General features: G+C 38.4%; 1 protein-coding gene across 1 annotated transcript; it reads left to right on the plus strand.

The window, feature by feature from the left end:
• The first annotated feature begins 324 nt into the window (after nucleotides 1-324).
• LOC111381515 lies at nucleotides 325-852 on the plus strand. Its single transcript, XM_023005304.1, has one exon. It carries the CDS (start codon nucleotides 325-327, stop codon nucleotides 850-852), a length of 528 nt encoding a protein of 175 aa, XP_022861072.1.
• Nucleotides 853-17,726: the final 16,874 nt, after the last annotated feature.

Here is a 17,726-nt window from a genome sequence, read left to right on the forward strand (position 1 = left end):
AAGAAAGACTTCAAATTCCAGATCTTCCTATTTCGGCTGTGATCTCAGTTTTGACATATGCCATCAGATGCAAAGCATTCAAGATGTCTCTGTCAAAACCCCCCCCCCCCAAAGTTAGTAACTGACCTCCTTACCCGAGCTGAGAAATACATCAATATGGAAGAAACTCTAGCCCCAAGAAAGGACGCTTCACCTTTACTTAGGCAGGATAATAAGAGACCGCATGAACCTAATCAATGAGAGGACATTCCTCGGGCCAAGCCAAGACACGACTCCCGACCATCAACCTCTACTCCCTTGAATACATCAAGGTCCAACATCCTGATGGAGATCAAAGACCTCAAAGAGCTTAAATGGCCTCCCAGGTTGCGGTCATTACCTGAAAACAGAGACAAAACCAAGTACTGTGACTTTCACGGTGATCATGGGCATACCACTGAGAGCTGTTTGGCTCTGAAGCAACAAATTGAGGCTTTCATTAAGAGGGGTTTTTTAGACTCTTACACTAGCCATGGAAAACGCCCGAGGAACAAGCAGAACAATGTACAAGAAGGACGAGGTAGTGAACCACCAATGGCAGGCATTATTAACGTTATTGTCGGAGGAACAACTTCGAATGGAGACACTAACAGTGGACATAAGCAATATGCTAGACAGCTCCCTAGCTCCTCCAATACAGATATTGCTCATACGAAAGACATCACCTTCGGGTCGAAGGATTTGGAAGGAATCTCCTTCCTCCATGATGATGCCCTAGTCATATCAGCTTTCATAGCTAACTTCAAGGTCAAGAGGATTCTTGTGGATAACGGAAGTGCAGCTAATGTGCTATCTCATAAAGCTTTTGTTTAGATGGGTATCTCAGCAGAACAACTCAAGCCTATTAAAACACCGCTCCAAGGATTTGGTGGTGGGGTCATTACCCCGGAAGGTATTGTTGGATTAGCCACAACTTTGGGATCTGAAGGTCGGCAGGTAACTCATATCATAACTTTCGAAGTTGTCCTAACTTCGATGGCCTACAACGCCATCCTGGGGTGAGCATTGCTAAATAAAATCAGAGCTATTGTCTCAACTTTTCACCTGGCGATAAAGTTCCCCACATGTAGTGGAGTTGGAGTCGTTCGAGGAAGCCAAACCATGGCACGCCAGTGCTATGTCACTAGTGTTCGAAAAATGAAGGAAGACGTCATGCAGCTTTCGGAGCTCGAGCTCGAGCTTGAAAATCGTGGGAGACTCGCCCCGGTAGAGGAGTTGGTCGAGGTCGAGCTCAAGCCTGGTAGGAAGGTGACAGTAGGACGTGACCTTGATTCAACCATCATGGCTAAAGTCATAAGTTGTCTCTCCCAAAACTAAGACGTATTCGCTTGGATAGTTGAAGATGTGCCAGGAATTGATCCCGAGGTTGTAGTACACAGGCTCAATATAAACCCAGGAGCCAAACTCGTTAAACAAAGGAAAAGACAGTTTGCACCGGAACGGCTCGAAGTCATACGAGAAGAGATTACCAAGCTCTTCATCTGAGAAGTACAATATCCTGACTGGCTTGCCAATGTAGTTCTCATGAAAGAGGCCAATGGGAAGTGGGGAGTTTGCATTGACTTCACTAATTTGAACAAAGCATGTCTGAAGGATAGCTAACCCCTACCCCGGATTGACAGCCTCGTTGACAGCACTTCAGGTCACAAATCGTACAACTTTTTGGATGCATTCTCAAGGTACCATCAAATATCGATGGCCACAGAAGATCAAGAAAAGTCCTCATTCATGGCCGATTCAGCCATCTATTGTTACAAGGTCATGCCATTTAGGTTAAAGAACCCAGGGGCAACATATCAGAGGCTAATCAACAAGGTCTTTGCTGATCTAATCGAGAAAAATATTGAGGCTTACGTAGATGACATGGTGGTCAAAAGTAAATAGGTGGATGTTCATATCAACGATCTTGAAGAAGTGTTTTCCACACTGCGGAGATACAACATGAAGCTTAACCCGACAAATGTGCCTTTGGGGTAGCGTCGGGAAAGTTTCTAGGGTTTATGATCACAAATAGAGAAATGGAAGCCAATCCTGACAAAATCCGAGCCCTGATATCTATGGAAGCCCCAAGAAGCAAAAAGGACATTCAAAAGCTTACAGGTTGAGTAGCAGCATTGAACAGATTTGTTTCTTGGGCAGTAGTCAAATGTTTTCCCATTCTTCAAAGTACTCAGAGGCAACCAAAGCTTTGAATGGAATGATGAATGTGATCTAGCCTTCCAACAACTTAAGCAAGCTTTAGCTGTACCTCCGGTTCTTATCAAACCAGAGCCTGGTGATACTTTGTTCCTTTACTTGGCTGTTCTCAAAATGTTGTAAGTGGGGTGTTAGTAAAGGAAAAAGGAAAAGTGCGATAACCCATCTACTATGTCAATAAAGTGCTTCTTGACATCGAAACTCAGTATACCCTTGTAGAACAGTTAGCTCTTGCCTTGACAGTAACTGTTAGAAAGTTACAGCAATATTTTCAATCTCACCCCATAGTAGTTCTTACCAATCAACCACTCAAGCACATACTTTAGAGGTCGGATGTTTCAGGAAGGTTATTGAGGTGGGCAATCGAGCGTGGCGAGTTCGATATAGAATTAAAGCCTCGACCTTCTATCAAGGCATAGGCTCTGACCGACTTCATAGCTGAACTCACTCAAAAACTACAAGGGCTCGAAATCAAAAACTCGAGCAAGACCTTGAAAATCTGGGAGATATTTGTAGATGGGGCGTCGAACAGCTTGGGCTCGGGGGCTGGGATAATTATCATCAGCCCGGACAAAACCACTGAAGTCCAATGTGCACTTAGGTTTGAGTTTGAAGCAACCAACAACGAAGCAGAATACGAAGTCGTGGTCATTGTTCTCGAACTTGCCAGAAGTTTGGAATTAGAACATATCAGAGTCTTCAACAACTCACAACTTGTTGTTGGATAGATCGAAGGATCCTTCGAAAGAAAAGTTGAAAAGATGAGCTTGTACTGCCTAAAAGTGCATGATCTTCAGAGACAATTTACAAGTTGTGAAATTTTGAAAATAGCAAGAGCAAACAACTCCAAAGTTGATGCACTATCCAGACTTATTTTCATGAGGATAGATGGACTTGATAGAACAGTGCACATCAAGATTGTCAAAGAGCCTAGCATAAACTTGAAGTCGAACGTCATGGACATTGACCATGAGCCTTCCTAGATTGATCCAATAGTTGAGTACATAAGTAATGGAAACCTACCTCCTGACCCTCACGCTGTAAGGAGTATTCAGGCCAAAGCTTCGAGGTATTGTATCATCAGAGGAGTGTTATTTCGAAGAAGTTTCACGCTCCCCTACCTGAGATGCCTCAAACCTTCCAAATCTCTTCAAGCCCTGACTGAGGTTCACGAGAGAATATGTGGAAACCACCAGGGAGCCAGAGCCCTTGACTACAAATTAATAAGTTATGGATACTACTGGGCCAACTATGAAGAAAGATGCAGCTGAATATGTCAAAAGGTGTAACAAGTGTCAAAGGTTTGGTAATGCTATACATGCCCCTGCGGAAGAATTGACCTCTATCCATTATTCGGCACTGTTTGAACAATGGGGGGTAGACATCCTCGGACCTTTCCCCCTGGCCCGAGGACAGTTAAAATTTGATGTGGTAGCAGTTGAATACTTCACAAAGTGGGTAGAAGCGGAACCCCTAGCGACAATATCAGAAGCAAAACTCAGGTCATTCGTATAGAAGACTATCGTATGTAGGTTTGGAATACCCAAAGTACTTATGACGGATAATGGAAGGCAATTCAACAATTCACAATTCAAAAACTTTTGTGTCAATCTCGGGATTAACCACCGTCTGACGTCAGTATCGCTCCCTCAAAGCAATGGCCTCGCTAAAATAACAAATATGATCATACTTCAAGACCTTCGCACTAGGATCGGAAACGCAAGAGGTGACTAGCCTGATGAGTTGCCGTCCATACTATGGGCATATAGAACTTCTCATAGAACACAATGGGTGAGGCTCCTTTCATGTTGTCTTTTGGTTTAGAGGCCATTATCCCTGTCGAAGTTGGTCTCCCCAGTTTGAGGGAAATTAAACCCAGCATGGAGGACCAAACAACCGAACATCTTGACTTACTTGAAGAAGTGAGGAAGTAAGCTTCATTGAGAGCTGCTAGTTACGAAAATAAAACGGCAAAGTACTTCAACACCAAAGTAAAGTCACGAGAATTTAGGAGTGGTGATTTGGTTCTAAGAAGAGTAGAAGCAGCTGGACACCCTCCGGGTAAACTTGGACTGGTATGGGAAGGGCCATTCGAAGTCATACAAAGGATAAAAGGCGGAGCATACAACCTCAGAGACACTTTAGGAAATCCACTCCCAAGGCCTTGGAATGCAGATAACCTAAAGATATATTACAAGTAGAATAGCAATAGCGTCTTTTTCATTTTTAAAAACTTTTAGGGCTTGCACGCCCACCTTATTTTTATTTTTGGTAGCTCAAGTTTATGCACCCTTGAGCAGTTTGTTTTCAGTAGCTTGGGTTTATGCACCCTTGAGCAGTTTGTTTTCAATAGCTTGGGTTTATGCACCCTTAAACAATTTGTTTTCAATAGCTCAGGCTAAGTACCTTGAGCACCTAATTAAAATAATATTCAAGTTTCGTTCTAATTGCACTCCTTACACTTTGGCGTAATGACGTGCTTCGGGCATGCAGCCAACTCTTTAACATTAGCGTAATGACATGCTACGGGCATGCAGCTAATAACTTCGGCATAATGACGTGCTTCGAGCATGCAACCAACCCTTTAACATTAGCGTAGTGACGTGCTACGAGCATGCAGCTAATAACTTCGGCATAATGACATGCTTTGGACATGCAGCCAACCCTTTAATATTAGCGTAATGATGTGCTACAGGCATACAGCTGATCACTTCGGTGTAATGATGTGCCTTGGGCATGCAGCCAACCCCGTGCTCTAAAAACAGCAACATTGGGTCTAACATACAAACCCGAGGTCATGAACTCCGACCTCTCACGCATTTAAAATCACAAAATGGACAAGTTCAGGGTCGAGCCTCTTCGCATGGTGAATATTGCACCCGACCCCTCTGCGATCCAGAAACAGTCTCAAAGACATGGACGTGACAATAACTCCATATCATGACTACGACCTGTTATTTAACAATTGAACTCACAGGAGGCAACACGAGCCCAATGCCTTTTGTACAATGAGGCAATAACATAATAGTAGGTTCCCTGAGCTTAAAACACCCAAGTTTACTACAAGTAAACAGCTCGAACATGAACGCCTGGGTTATTTAATGACTTATAGGCCCTAATCTCGACCTCGACGAGTACACTATATATGATACCTAAGAATCGAGCTCACACATGCCTGATGTTCAACGTTGATGTGTTGATAAATTTGAAAGCGTTGTGCATTGATTGAAAACACAAGCTTAAATTAACTTGTATAACGAAGTAATATGCACGAACATTCATAAATTAAATTAAAAACAAAAGTATTGAGCCCAGTTCGGGCAACATTACAAAAAGTTTCAAAACATCAGGGTTAAGGACCTAATCTATATCTACGACCCTAACATCATCTTAATCGCTAGTCCCGATATCGTCTCCATCACCATCATCATCGTCATCACCATCATCCTTGACCTCTGAGGCCAAAAGTTTGAGCTCCCCTGCAAGCTCGTTCACCGTCTTCAAATCCTCGACCAGTGACTTCAAATCCTCTAGCACCTTCGTACGAAGATAAGAACGGGCAAGCCGAAGCCTGTAGTGGTAAGAGCCCGACCCATACTGTCCCAATAGGGTCCCAAACTCGTAAAACTTCTTGAAGTCTTCAACAGCCTAAGCTCAAGCCTCATCATGACCCTTCGCCAGCTCTTCCATAAAGCACCTGTGGGACTGGAGAAGCTCGTGCTTCACTTCTTCGACCTCAGCCTGGGATGTCTCAAGTTCCTCTTGGGACTTCTTGAGGTCAGCCTTAGCAGCCTCAAGTGCCTTTTCAAGATCACGAGCTCACTTTTCAACTCGCTCTTTTTCCTTTGAAAGCTCCTCCATTTTCACCCAAAATGTTGATGCCATTCAAAGTAAGACCTCGTGCCACACTCAGCGTCTACACAAAGAAGGAAAGGAAACCCGGCATCAGCTCGATCAAAGAAGATTAAAAAATAAAAGTACAGTTAAGGTCGGCATCTTACCCTTAAGGTCAAAACCTCCAGTATCTTGACCCCTTCATTAATATTGACCTCCTTCTCAAACCTATCAACAATGTCCTTCACAAGGGTGCACTCCGTATACTCCTCGAGGGCACTGTCCGAAATAGGGTCGAAGCCTGAATCCGCGACACCCTGATACCCCCGAGCCTGATCTTGATATTTCGACATCCTCTAAGGTGTTGAGGTCGGGCTTCGTGACGTCGAGGGTTGACCCCTAGGAGGTGCCGGGGTTTCAAGATCCACAGTAGGCGCCCTAGCATCGACGTGCCTTACCTTTTTCTTTCCCTTTTGTGGGACTGGGGCCTTGGACTTTGGCCCCTTGGCCTTATGATGGACATTGGCTAGCAACTTGGAAGGATCAAATGACATCTCTAGATCTGTAAGAAACAAATCACAAGGTATTAGCTCGATCTCGACATCAGAAATATGACGACAGAACATAAAAAGTAAAAGACATACCCTCGAGGCCTTTAACATTTGCAAGGTCTAGGGTGTCATCCTCGAGCAAATAATCGATCATTTCTGCCAAGGGGTCGTGGTTAACTAACCTTATTTCGTCCCTCTCTAGACCTCAAAATACACCCGACCCTCGTTAAACATATCTTTACATGGGATCTCCCATCTCGGGCTAAAAGGATGGTCAGGATCTTGAGGTTTTACAAAGAAAAGTCTCTCTTTCCAACCCCGAAGAGAGCTTGGGGTCTCAGGTGTTCCAAACCCCCCTTGGTTGAAAAATACACAAAACAATTGAACCCCAACGAGTACTTCATATCATACACCATACTCAGAAGGTCGAGCCTAGGCTTAATATCGAGGCGTCTACATAGTATAAAGAAATAGACCAACAGCCTCCGGCCGTTAGGGGCCAACTGCCTGGACACATATAGTACGAAGTAAGAAAGTGGATAAAAAAAGGGATGAAGAGGCCACCGCATCCCAGTTTTAAGGGTATCCCTAAAAAACGTTATCTCCCCCTCTCGAGCTCCTAAGACAACTTCGGTGCTCTCGGGAACCCTAACATCGCAGATGGGCATCACCCTGAACTCTCTAGCTATCTTAATAATTACATGTTCTTTGTAGGTGGTCGGGCTCTTTTGATAGGTCAGTACCCCTTCCGCCGGAGAGTGCAAGCTAACAGGAAAAGCCAGGGTGACAAGGTCTCGACCTTGGTCACCCGGAGTTTCGACAACCATACTTAGGGCAGTAGGGTTCTCATTATCCTCTGAGCTCTTAGAAGGCCTACTACTACCACTATTACTTGACCCCGTACTACTACTACCACCACCACCACTGCTATTGCTCGACATTACTCTACTCAAATAATTAACAACTTAAAGGCTCGAACTCTTACCTTAATGGCAATCGCTCACAACCCACTATCCTTGAACTCGAGCTTTTTTTTTTACAAAGAGTGGAGAGTAAAAAGTGATAAAGTGAAAATGAATAGTGGGGGGTATTTATAGGGGTCATGGGCATGTCAACAGTCACTTAATCTAGACCCTTAAAATAGGACACGTGGCAAACATCCAAGTTCGAGCTCTGACAACCTACCCCATGACAAACACGTGACACAGCATATCCCCAACAGGTAAATGACAAGTGTCAAGGTCGATATCAAGATATAACATCCGTTTTACATCTCAATCCGAGATCGTAGATTCTGCTTGATATGCGGCTCAGATGCACGGGGGCCTGTGATGACTCAGATTTGGGTTTCCCCGAACTCGACTTCATTACGACCACAAATCTCGACCTTGACCTAGGACCCCTGAGTTGATCTTGGTGTATCACGTCGGTATAAGGTCGGGGTTTATTTTGGTCGGGGATATGATTTAATTCGACCATTCCCGCCTTAAACTTGGCACGTACCCACCGACTTAATCTCCAAAGAGTAGATCCTATCTTAGTCTACTCCTTCCCTGATTAGAACTCTAACAGAACACTTCTAATTAAACTCTCCCTAAGGGGAAAAGGAATATTTCAGTAATAGAATCCTTCTACAGTTCCCCCACCAACGCCTATGAATACTTGGCCAAGGCTCAACATCAAGGTATGCTTTTCATTATAGCTAACTCAAAACCTTCTCTCATTAATCTCCCCGTCTGACTTAAGCATCGGAGGTGCGATGAGAACACACCTTGTTGCCTTTTGTTTTAGGTATCGGAAGACTGTTCGTGCTCATTTGTGAGATCCAAGCTCGGAGTTCAGACCACTAGTTCGCGGTTTACCAGGTACATCTTTTTCAGCAGGCATTATAAATTTGTCTGCTTTGTTGACGATCGCAGTGAAATAAAAAAATATATATATATATATATATATATATATATATATATATATATATATATATATATATATATATATATATATATATATATATATATATATATATATATATATATATATATATATATATATATATTGGACGAAAGGGATGAAAATTTTGGTGAAACATCTACCGTCAGATATGCAAGAATGTGGCGTTGTTTTTACGTGAGGGGTTGCATGCTTCTTTTCTTTGGATTTTTCATTACAACACTGGTTGGAAGTGGGATGATTCCTTGTAAGGGAAATGATCCCAAGAATTGTGTCAAGATATGTGAACAAGAAAATTGTGTAACGATTTGCCAGTAGACATAGTTTAATTTTTGTCTTGTGTCCCCTATTATATCATTGGTTTTCTTCATTACTAAATATATTTGACTATTCTTGATGCTTTTTTTCTGGTGTTTTTGTTAAATATGTGTCTCGAAATTTGGCAAGAATTTGACAATCTTGGGTTTTTGGAAAGAAATCTTGTTGGAGCCATATGGTTTTAGGAAATAATCAATAGGATTCAAGAAATATGGAAAGAATCAATTGGAATTCAAGATTAGGAAGGAAACAATTTGAAACCGTAAAGAAAGGAAAGAAAATTGTTGTACACGTGACACGTCTTTTTTTTTTACATGATTTTTTTCCTAATTTTATAATTTTTTCCTAGTTTTAGCGTTTGACTCCTGTACTTTAAATACGTGGCTCCTCTTTCAGTTTAGTTGAAGCCAATTGTTGTAATTCTCTCCTTTCATAGTGATTGAATAAAATAACATCGTTCCTCTATCAGTTCCCTTTTATTTTGCATCTTTTACTTTAATCTTGTTCTTGGTTATTTTGTGATCTTTAATTATACTTCATATTGGGTTCATCAAATCTCAATTCTTGCGTTGTCTTCTTCGGTCCCAACAGTTTTATGAATCTTTACTCTTTTCAAAGTTATTGTCATATATTTTTTTTTTTTATGCAAAAATATCTATAGTTGTAAATTATTTCGCTGCCAGGAACAAATATCCAGCTTCTTGTATTGAAACAAATACCTCCCTTGTCGGTTGATGCAGTAAAACAAACTGTTTGGCTATTTTATTTACTTTATTTAATGGTTTTTAATTCATGTTATCTCTCTAGTATTTATTTTTTTAATTGGCTTTTTTGTTGTTATATCGTCATAGGGTTTTATATAGATTTGTAATTATTTAAACTCTCTCGGAGAGTAGTGCATTTGATGACCAATTGAAGATTGAAATCTAGAATTTTTTTGTTCTTCTCTTTAACATCTCTACCACCCGATCCACCAATACTCGCCGCCATTAAGACCACCACTCCAGCCTCAGAAATCAAATTCTCCTCTTGGATGTTAAATATCATAAAATCTTATCTCTGTGTTAGCATCATATTATTCACCAATTCTGCAATCAAAACCACCACTATTTCATAAAGGTCAGCCAGTGATTCTCATAAAAAAAAGATGAAATTTGCCAATTAGTTATGCCTTTCAAGTTCTCCTAGTTTGAAAATTCACAAATTGGAGCCCAAAGGTTGTTTTTAATTTGTAGTGTTTTTTAATACTTTTGATTTCAAGATAAATTTCAAATTCGTCACACTGATGTGAAGCACATTATTATACACTTTCGAAAAGAAAGAAGATTTCTATAGAGATCCCAAAATCTTTATGGATTGTGTATGAGGAGAACGAGAAAGAATTTATTTTGGCAATAAATTTGTGTTGAAAAATGGCTAAACTATTATGCTCTTTGTAAGCATATTGGGCAGAAGCAAGAGAATTGAAAGCAACAAGAAAACGTGCCATTTTTGTGGAAGGGAGTAACGGTAGTGCTAGAGATTTTTCTACGGTAAACCATCCCAACCGATGGCGGCACTTGGTGGTGAAGCCACCTTGCAGCCTCTAGTTGGAAAGAGTAATTTGGGAATTCGTGGATAGGTGCTCTCTTGGAAATTCATAAAATATGGCGGGCGGAAAAGAAAACTTCTTATTTCATATTGTTGAAAACAAGACAACTTTCGGTGAATCTAGTCATAAAATTTGTCACTTGTTTGGAAAGATGTCTATAACAATGAAAAAATAAAACATAGGGGGGAACAATATTGTCCAGGTTCAAAATAATACTTCCGTTATTGCTATTCCGACTGGGAAGGAAAATATCTTCCATAACCATCTTATTATAAGTTATGAAGAAAGAATTGTGGTAAATGAAGCTGCACATGATAGATTGGACAACAAATCAAGACAAAACTATTAAGGATTATTTTCCTTCTTCATTTGGGAAATGAAATTTGAAAAAAAAGGGTGTAATGCCAGGGAATTTCTTTATTTTATTTTTTATGTTTTTGTGGAAAATTATCTCGATGAGCAATTGGACTAGGAAAGTTGAGCCCCATTGGTCCAGGTCCATTTTAACGATCAACAACTCATTAAGGGAAAATTCATAACTAAGAGGTTAAGTATCAACCATTTCAAAATTAAGAACAAAGAGTTCAAATTTTAAAAATTAGATATTTATTAAAATTTATTATGATTTAATTAATTAATATATTTTATTAGTTCAATATATAAAGTTAATGGATCTATACAATTTGATATCAAATTAACGATTTAGTTTGTCACATGATACTTTATGGTCACAATTCAAAAATCTTATACTTTACAATTTGTTCATTAAAAAATTTATAAGTCACAAATCACAAATATTATAACTCACAACTTATTGTATAGTCACAAATTATTAAATTATGGGTCACAAAATTAACAATTTGTTATGTCACATATTATTTCTTGGTCATTATTTATCTTTTCATTAGTCTAATATTGTTTATCAGTTACAAATTAACCAATTTAATGACCACAGACAACCAAATAATTTGTGACCACCATCTCACCACTGTCTTCAACAACATCTTACCACCATCGTCGCCAAAACTACCACCACCACCTCCTGATAGCAACACCACCACTTCAAACAAATCAATTCATCGCAAAAAACACCACCACATCATAGCGATAGATCCACCACCATGCCGCCAATACCATCGCACATAGTACCACACCATGTACTGTACGCACCCAACCATCGCACCCACATCCGCACCACCACAAACGCACCCACAACACACCATTGTTACACTCACCAGAGCTCTTCGTTCCCACCACTGCACCGCATACCTCCACCTCACCACAGTACCACCATCACGTACAACACCATACTACCACTGCATCCAGCACCACACCACTCACCCAACCACAGCACCGACAGTACCATAGTAGCTTATCACCATCGTACGCACCAAAGATCTCCGTTCCCACCACCGCACTTCATACATCCACCACCAAACTATCAATCACTGCATCGCACACCTTCACATCCACCTCCACCATACTATAGCACCACCACTGCGCACAATACCACAATACCACCACGCAGAACATCACACCACTCACCCAACCACCGCACCCACAACATCAGCACCCACTAGTGATCTCCATTCTCACCATCACACTGCATATTTCCACCATTGAACCATCAATCAACACACCACTCAAAAATTTAAAAAAGAAAAAAGATCTGTAGCGACGAGGAGTCGTTGGATTGGGTGAAATAAAATATTGGAAAAATCTATAGCTCTACCCAGAGATCAAAGGCTACTGTTGCAGCAACAAGTTCGGAGATTTTATGGATATGTGAGGTGGTCAAGCATGGTGATGGCGAGGTGATGCTGGCAGTGTGGTGGTGCTCGACAGGGTGCTAGTGACGGCTAGAGATGAGAAAGGTTGGGATGGAGAGAGGAGAGGATGCAGAGGATGAAAATGACTAAGGTTTTGGTATGTGTTGTTGGGTAGTTTGAATATGCATATTTAATTTTGTAATGCAATTATTAATAGTTAAAATGTATTAATTAATTAACAAAACATCATAGTAAACTTAACCTATGATTTATGAAATGAGATATCTAAATGTATTAGTTCTTGTAATTTCCACACTAATTAAACTCGTGAAAATTATAAGAACTAAGTGTTTTCAAGATCACAATTCATAATTAAGAATTACAAGATTTTCTTTAAAAAATCAAATATAAATAAAGTTTTAAATAATAATAATAATAATAATAATAATAATAATAATAATAATAATAATAATAATAATCCACCATACCCACCCATACCCAAATTCAATTATTCTCCAAACCCTAAAATCATTCCAACCCCTTTTCCCTCCCCTCTCTCTCTCTCTCTCTCTCTCTCTCTCTCTCCACACCACCATCCCTTCGACGACGGTCATTCTCCTCTTTTGATTTGAGGTATGAGGTCGTTGTGTTGGATGTAGCGATGAACGATGGGCTAGGGCTGCTAGTAGGAGATTTGTTGGTTTTGCGAGTATTGTCGATCTCGATTAGGGAAATGTGGTCATGATTTGGTGCCAAAAATTTTGGGTATGTTTTGTTGGTTGTGTGCAGTTGGTGGTGGTGCCCGTGTGGTGGTGTAGGTTGTGATGGTCGCAATCGTGGTTGTGTAGTTTTTAGGTGACAATAGTGGTGCCGATTTTGGGCGACAATGATTTTGGGCATGAGCACTGATATGATCCAAGATGTGTGCCAAACCACCAAGAATTTATTGATTCATCGGAGAAGGATGCATAGGCTATCAAAGGGCCAGAATTTACCAGATTCTTGCACAACAAGTTTTATTTAATTAGAACTCTTAATTTGGTAATTTTATATTATTAGGAATCCTTTAGTCACATTTTACCATGTTTAATGTTAGTCTTCCAATTTAATTAGGTTTCTATATTTTCCATATAAATGGGATTTTTATTTTCATTGTAAGATAGCCAAGACTTTTATCATGAATTGAATGGAGATTTTCGTCTCGAAGCTTTTGTTTTAAAATACAGAACTTATCAAGATTTAATATCTTGTGGGGTTTAAACAAATTATCGGGTCACATTCTTCGAGTTGTGTAATCAAAACTTCCTTTGCATCGCCGTTATTGTTGGATTGTTTGATTCATTAATTCGTTGGGTCAAATCCACAAATCTAGAGGAGATTTCAAGATTGTGTGATTAAGAGGTCGTTCGTTTCATATTCGTCTGGTTGATTAGTTCATTTTTGCGGGTCGATTCCTAAACTTTGATCATTATTTGGGCATTCTTGGGATCCGTTGTCAATTCCTGTGGATTCGATAGCAACCTTGCTAACCGGGTTCACATCAAGCACCATTGCTAGTGGTGGAAAATGTGGGGAAAATCTGGATTTTTGGGTATAACAGTTTTTAAGGTAGTTAATGGTGGTTTGTAGATGGTTGCGATGTTTGTAGTTGATGGTGGTGCTAGTAGTGACTGCACTAGTGACGTAGCGAAAGTTATAGGGAAGATGAACAAATCTCACAAAAAAGAAAACTCATGAAAAGTTTTATTTCATTCCAATCAATCTGCGACCTCAAGAGGCTTACAATGTATTTATAGCAAAAACCTAGAAAATTTGGAAATTAAATAATAATAATAAAAAAAGATTTTTTTCCAAAATTGGAAAAAAATCAAGATAATGACGGAAATTGATAGTCCTGATCTTCCGGATTACTCTCCAACAAACAAAATGTAAATTCGAATTTATTTGATTGAGATATACTCAAAATAAGAATTACCAAAAAAAAAGAAAAATGCCTAAACAATGGATTTTGCTTAAAATTGGCCTTGCATCAGGGTCAAAGGCGCTGAGTTTTATTCATTGACTCGATTCTAATCAAATTAGACTAGCAATTCACCAAAAACGAACAAACTCAAAATTATCATGAAATCAAAACTCTAAACCCGAAGTTATGGCTTGCGACGGTCTCATTTCATCATAAACTCTAATCTCTTATGCACTTCATCATGAGATGGTGGTGGTCATGGCGGGGATTAATTATTTTGGATTGACACTTTGGTAGTGTTCAGGTATTGCTGGTTTGTGATGTTGACTGTGGTTGTGATTGACAGTGACAATGATAGTGGTGTGGTGAGATGGTGTAGGGGTTGAGTGTTTGTCACCAATTATTTGATAGAGTTTGACCAATAAATAATATGTGATCAATTATTTGAGATTGTAATCAATAAATTGGATATTTTATAACCAATAAATAATATGTGACCAATAATTTGTAAGTCGTGACTTATAAAATTTGTGGTTCGTGAATGATAAATAAATTGTGACCCATAAATTTTTTGAGTTGTAACCAATTAATAAATCGTGGCTTATAAAACTTTTGATTAATGACCGTGAAATAATTAGTAACCTATAAAATTTTGTGTTCGTGACCAAGAAATAATTTGTGATCAACAAATTCGATAATTTGTGACCAAATATATAGAATTGAGGCTTAATATATTTAATTAATGAAATATATTTTTAATTAATTATTATCAAATACTTATGCAAATTGTACCAACATTCGATTAAAAATAATAATAATAATAATAATAATAATAAATTAACTTGAAGGACATGTTAAAGATTAAATTAAAAAAAATAATAATAAAATGATGTGAGAAAGCACAAACTGATCGATAAAAGGGTTGAAAACTTCAAATACGTATTCCACATTAAATACAATTAGTCACCAGTGAAAACAATACTGCTGGTTGGTAATTATATTTGAAAAATGAAGTCAATTATTTATTTTCCGTGAGCAGATGGTAGTTGGGCCTTGAAGGATAATGATATCTATCTTTCATATTTTAGTAACGAATTACTAATGGGGATTATTTTCCAGATGTATAGAGGAAGAAAGCTTACAAAAAAAAAAAAAAAATATATATATTTTTACGTGCGTTATATTGTTAATTCGTATTGTAAGCAAGATTTTAATGAGAAAGCAACACAAATAATTTATTGAAGGAATCTTCTCATGTATTTAACATATAGTTCATATAATGCATGCAGTACAGAAATACAGCTGAAATTAATTAATAAGCGAAGGGGGGCAAAAAAAAGACCAAGAATTGCTCATTATTTAGAAATCCACTCTGTGATGCAAAGAATAATTTTTGCTGTATGTTGTATCTATTAAAGAATATTCTTATACTGATTAAATACCAAAATATTAATTAACGGGTTTGGACTATTCTTTTAATAAGGTTCATCTTTTTATGTGGAAATCTAAATCTTAATACATATCATAGCTTATTAAATTCAAACAAGCAGTTCAATCTAACCAAGACTTAAATAATCACACGAATTTCAAGGTTGGTGTTGTTAAACAAGTCACCCTCTTGTGTGGACCCGTTAAGGAATATATCTCACATCGATAAAAAATCAAATTGATAACCAACATAGAGTGTTTGGACTATTACTTTTAATAATGTGGACATTTAAATAATGAACCCAAATCTTAATATTATGACGTCCCTCTGTTTAGAACACATTAAACATTTTTTGAAGTAGAGTAATTAGATGGAGATGAGAAGCGAGCACAGCCAATATGACCCTTCGAATCATATTCTAAAAAAATTGGTATTAACATGGTTGGAGGCTCTGGCGTTGACCAACTAGCTAGATGACGGAGGACAGAGCAGCAGCAAAGTTGACAAGAAGAGCATCGACTAAAGCTGGCGGATAGGAGCTGTGGGTGACTAGAATGGTGCAGATTTGGAAAATTTTTAAGATTGGCCAGAGAAGGGATAGTATCAAAATTGCGGAGAGCGAACGTGTAGCTCTTGCAGTGTGCAAAGTTGGCTGAAGCTTGCTACAATATGGACGGCAGTTAGTGTCAGATAGAGGACTTTAAAGTATAGTTAGAGTAGTATAGTAGGGGTTAGAATTGCTCGATTTTGTAGTGACATTGTTGAAAAAGTAGTCGTTCATAAATTATATCTGAATAACTAAACTTTCAAGTGAATAAAATTGGATAGAAATTCAACTTTCCGAAACCAAGTACTTAAATGCATATTCGAAAGGATGCACCTTTTCAGTAAAATATATTCTAGAACATTCTATCACATGTCACACCCGTATTAATAAAATATTCCATCAGCTAATATGATTTCCAACCATATCCATGTGGTGTGTCTTATTTATGGTCTTAATTTCTCAGTCTTGTAAAATCGGTTATAAAAACTATGATCATCTACTTGTGGAGTAGATCTACAAGTCCAGCCTTCGATATCCTGTTGGAAATTGGTTTAGAAAATTGTTTATAGACATAACTTGTAATTTTCGCTACAAATTTTCGGAGATCATGGAAATTTCCTTTCGACAATAATATGCTTGCAGGTGGATAAGGAAACCTAAAATAAAAATTATTGTATGACAACTATACATTTTTCAATGTATCAGAAGATAATTATAATATACAAATTACTACGGACAAAGTCTCGACAAAAACTATATTTCCCTAGTTTTTAACAAGTTCGGTTGATAGAATGATTTTTAAAGTAATGGTTTTAAAAATTAGAGAAAAAAAAAAGTCTTCAAGTGAACAACATAATAATATTTGTTAAAACGAATAAAAAATAAGCTACTCAACAGAACAATCGTTGATTGTAATTTTCGATTTCACATGAATACGACACATTATTATAGCTTAACCAAATAACAACACAGTTAGGAAGCCATAGTACTTACCGATTCAAATGTACATTACCATTGTCCATACTATGTGAAAAGAATCATCAAATTAAATATAGGAGAAGAAACATATTGAGAAGTACCAAGTGCTCTTCAAGAAATTACTATGTACTTGAACTTGCTCTTTCATATTATAAATAACATGCACGTCTTTACCTGTTCCATCCCTCTTCGTCTCTCTCTCTCTCTCTCTCTCTACACATAAAAAATTTCTCTTAGATTTGGAGAAACCCAGCATGGAGAAGAACACAAGAAGGAAGGGAAAATCGAAGAGAAAAAAGAAGAGGAAATCTCTGATCTTCGGAAGGAGGCTTTCCAACTAGCAAATTATTAATTTGTCTTTCAAGGACTTATCTTTACAGCAATTTATAGTTCCCCGACAAAGGACAAATGTCTATATCGTTGGGTTCCATTCACCCTTTCCTTATTTGCAGGCATTCTAAATTTGTCTGCTTTGTTGGCAATCGCAGTGAAATACAAAAAAATATTAGATGGCAAGGATGAAAAATTGTTAAATGGTAAAACATCTACCAGCAGATATGCAAT

Source organism: Olea europaea, unplaced genomic scaffold (assembly GCF_002742605.1).
Source record: "Olea europaea var. sylvestris unplaced genomic scaffold, O_europaea_v1 scaffold2321, whole genome shotgun sequence".
NCBI lineage: Eukaryota > Viridiplantae > Streptophyta > Magnoliopsida > Lamiales > Oleaceae > Olea > Olea europaea.

Bases quoted from the DNA above. Each gene is read 5' to 3' on its own strand.
- LOC111381515 (XM_023005304.1), top strand. From the start codon at position 325: ATGGAGATCAAAGACCTCAAAGAGCTTAAATGGCCTCCCAGGTTGCGG.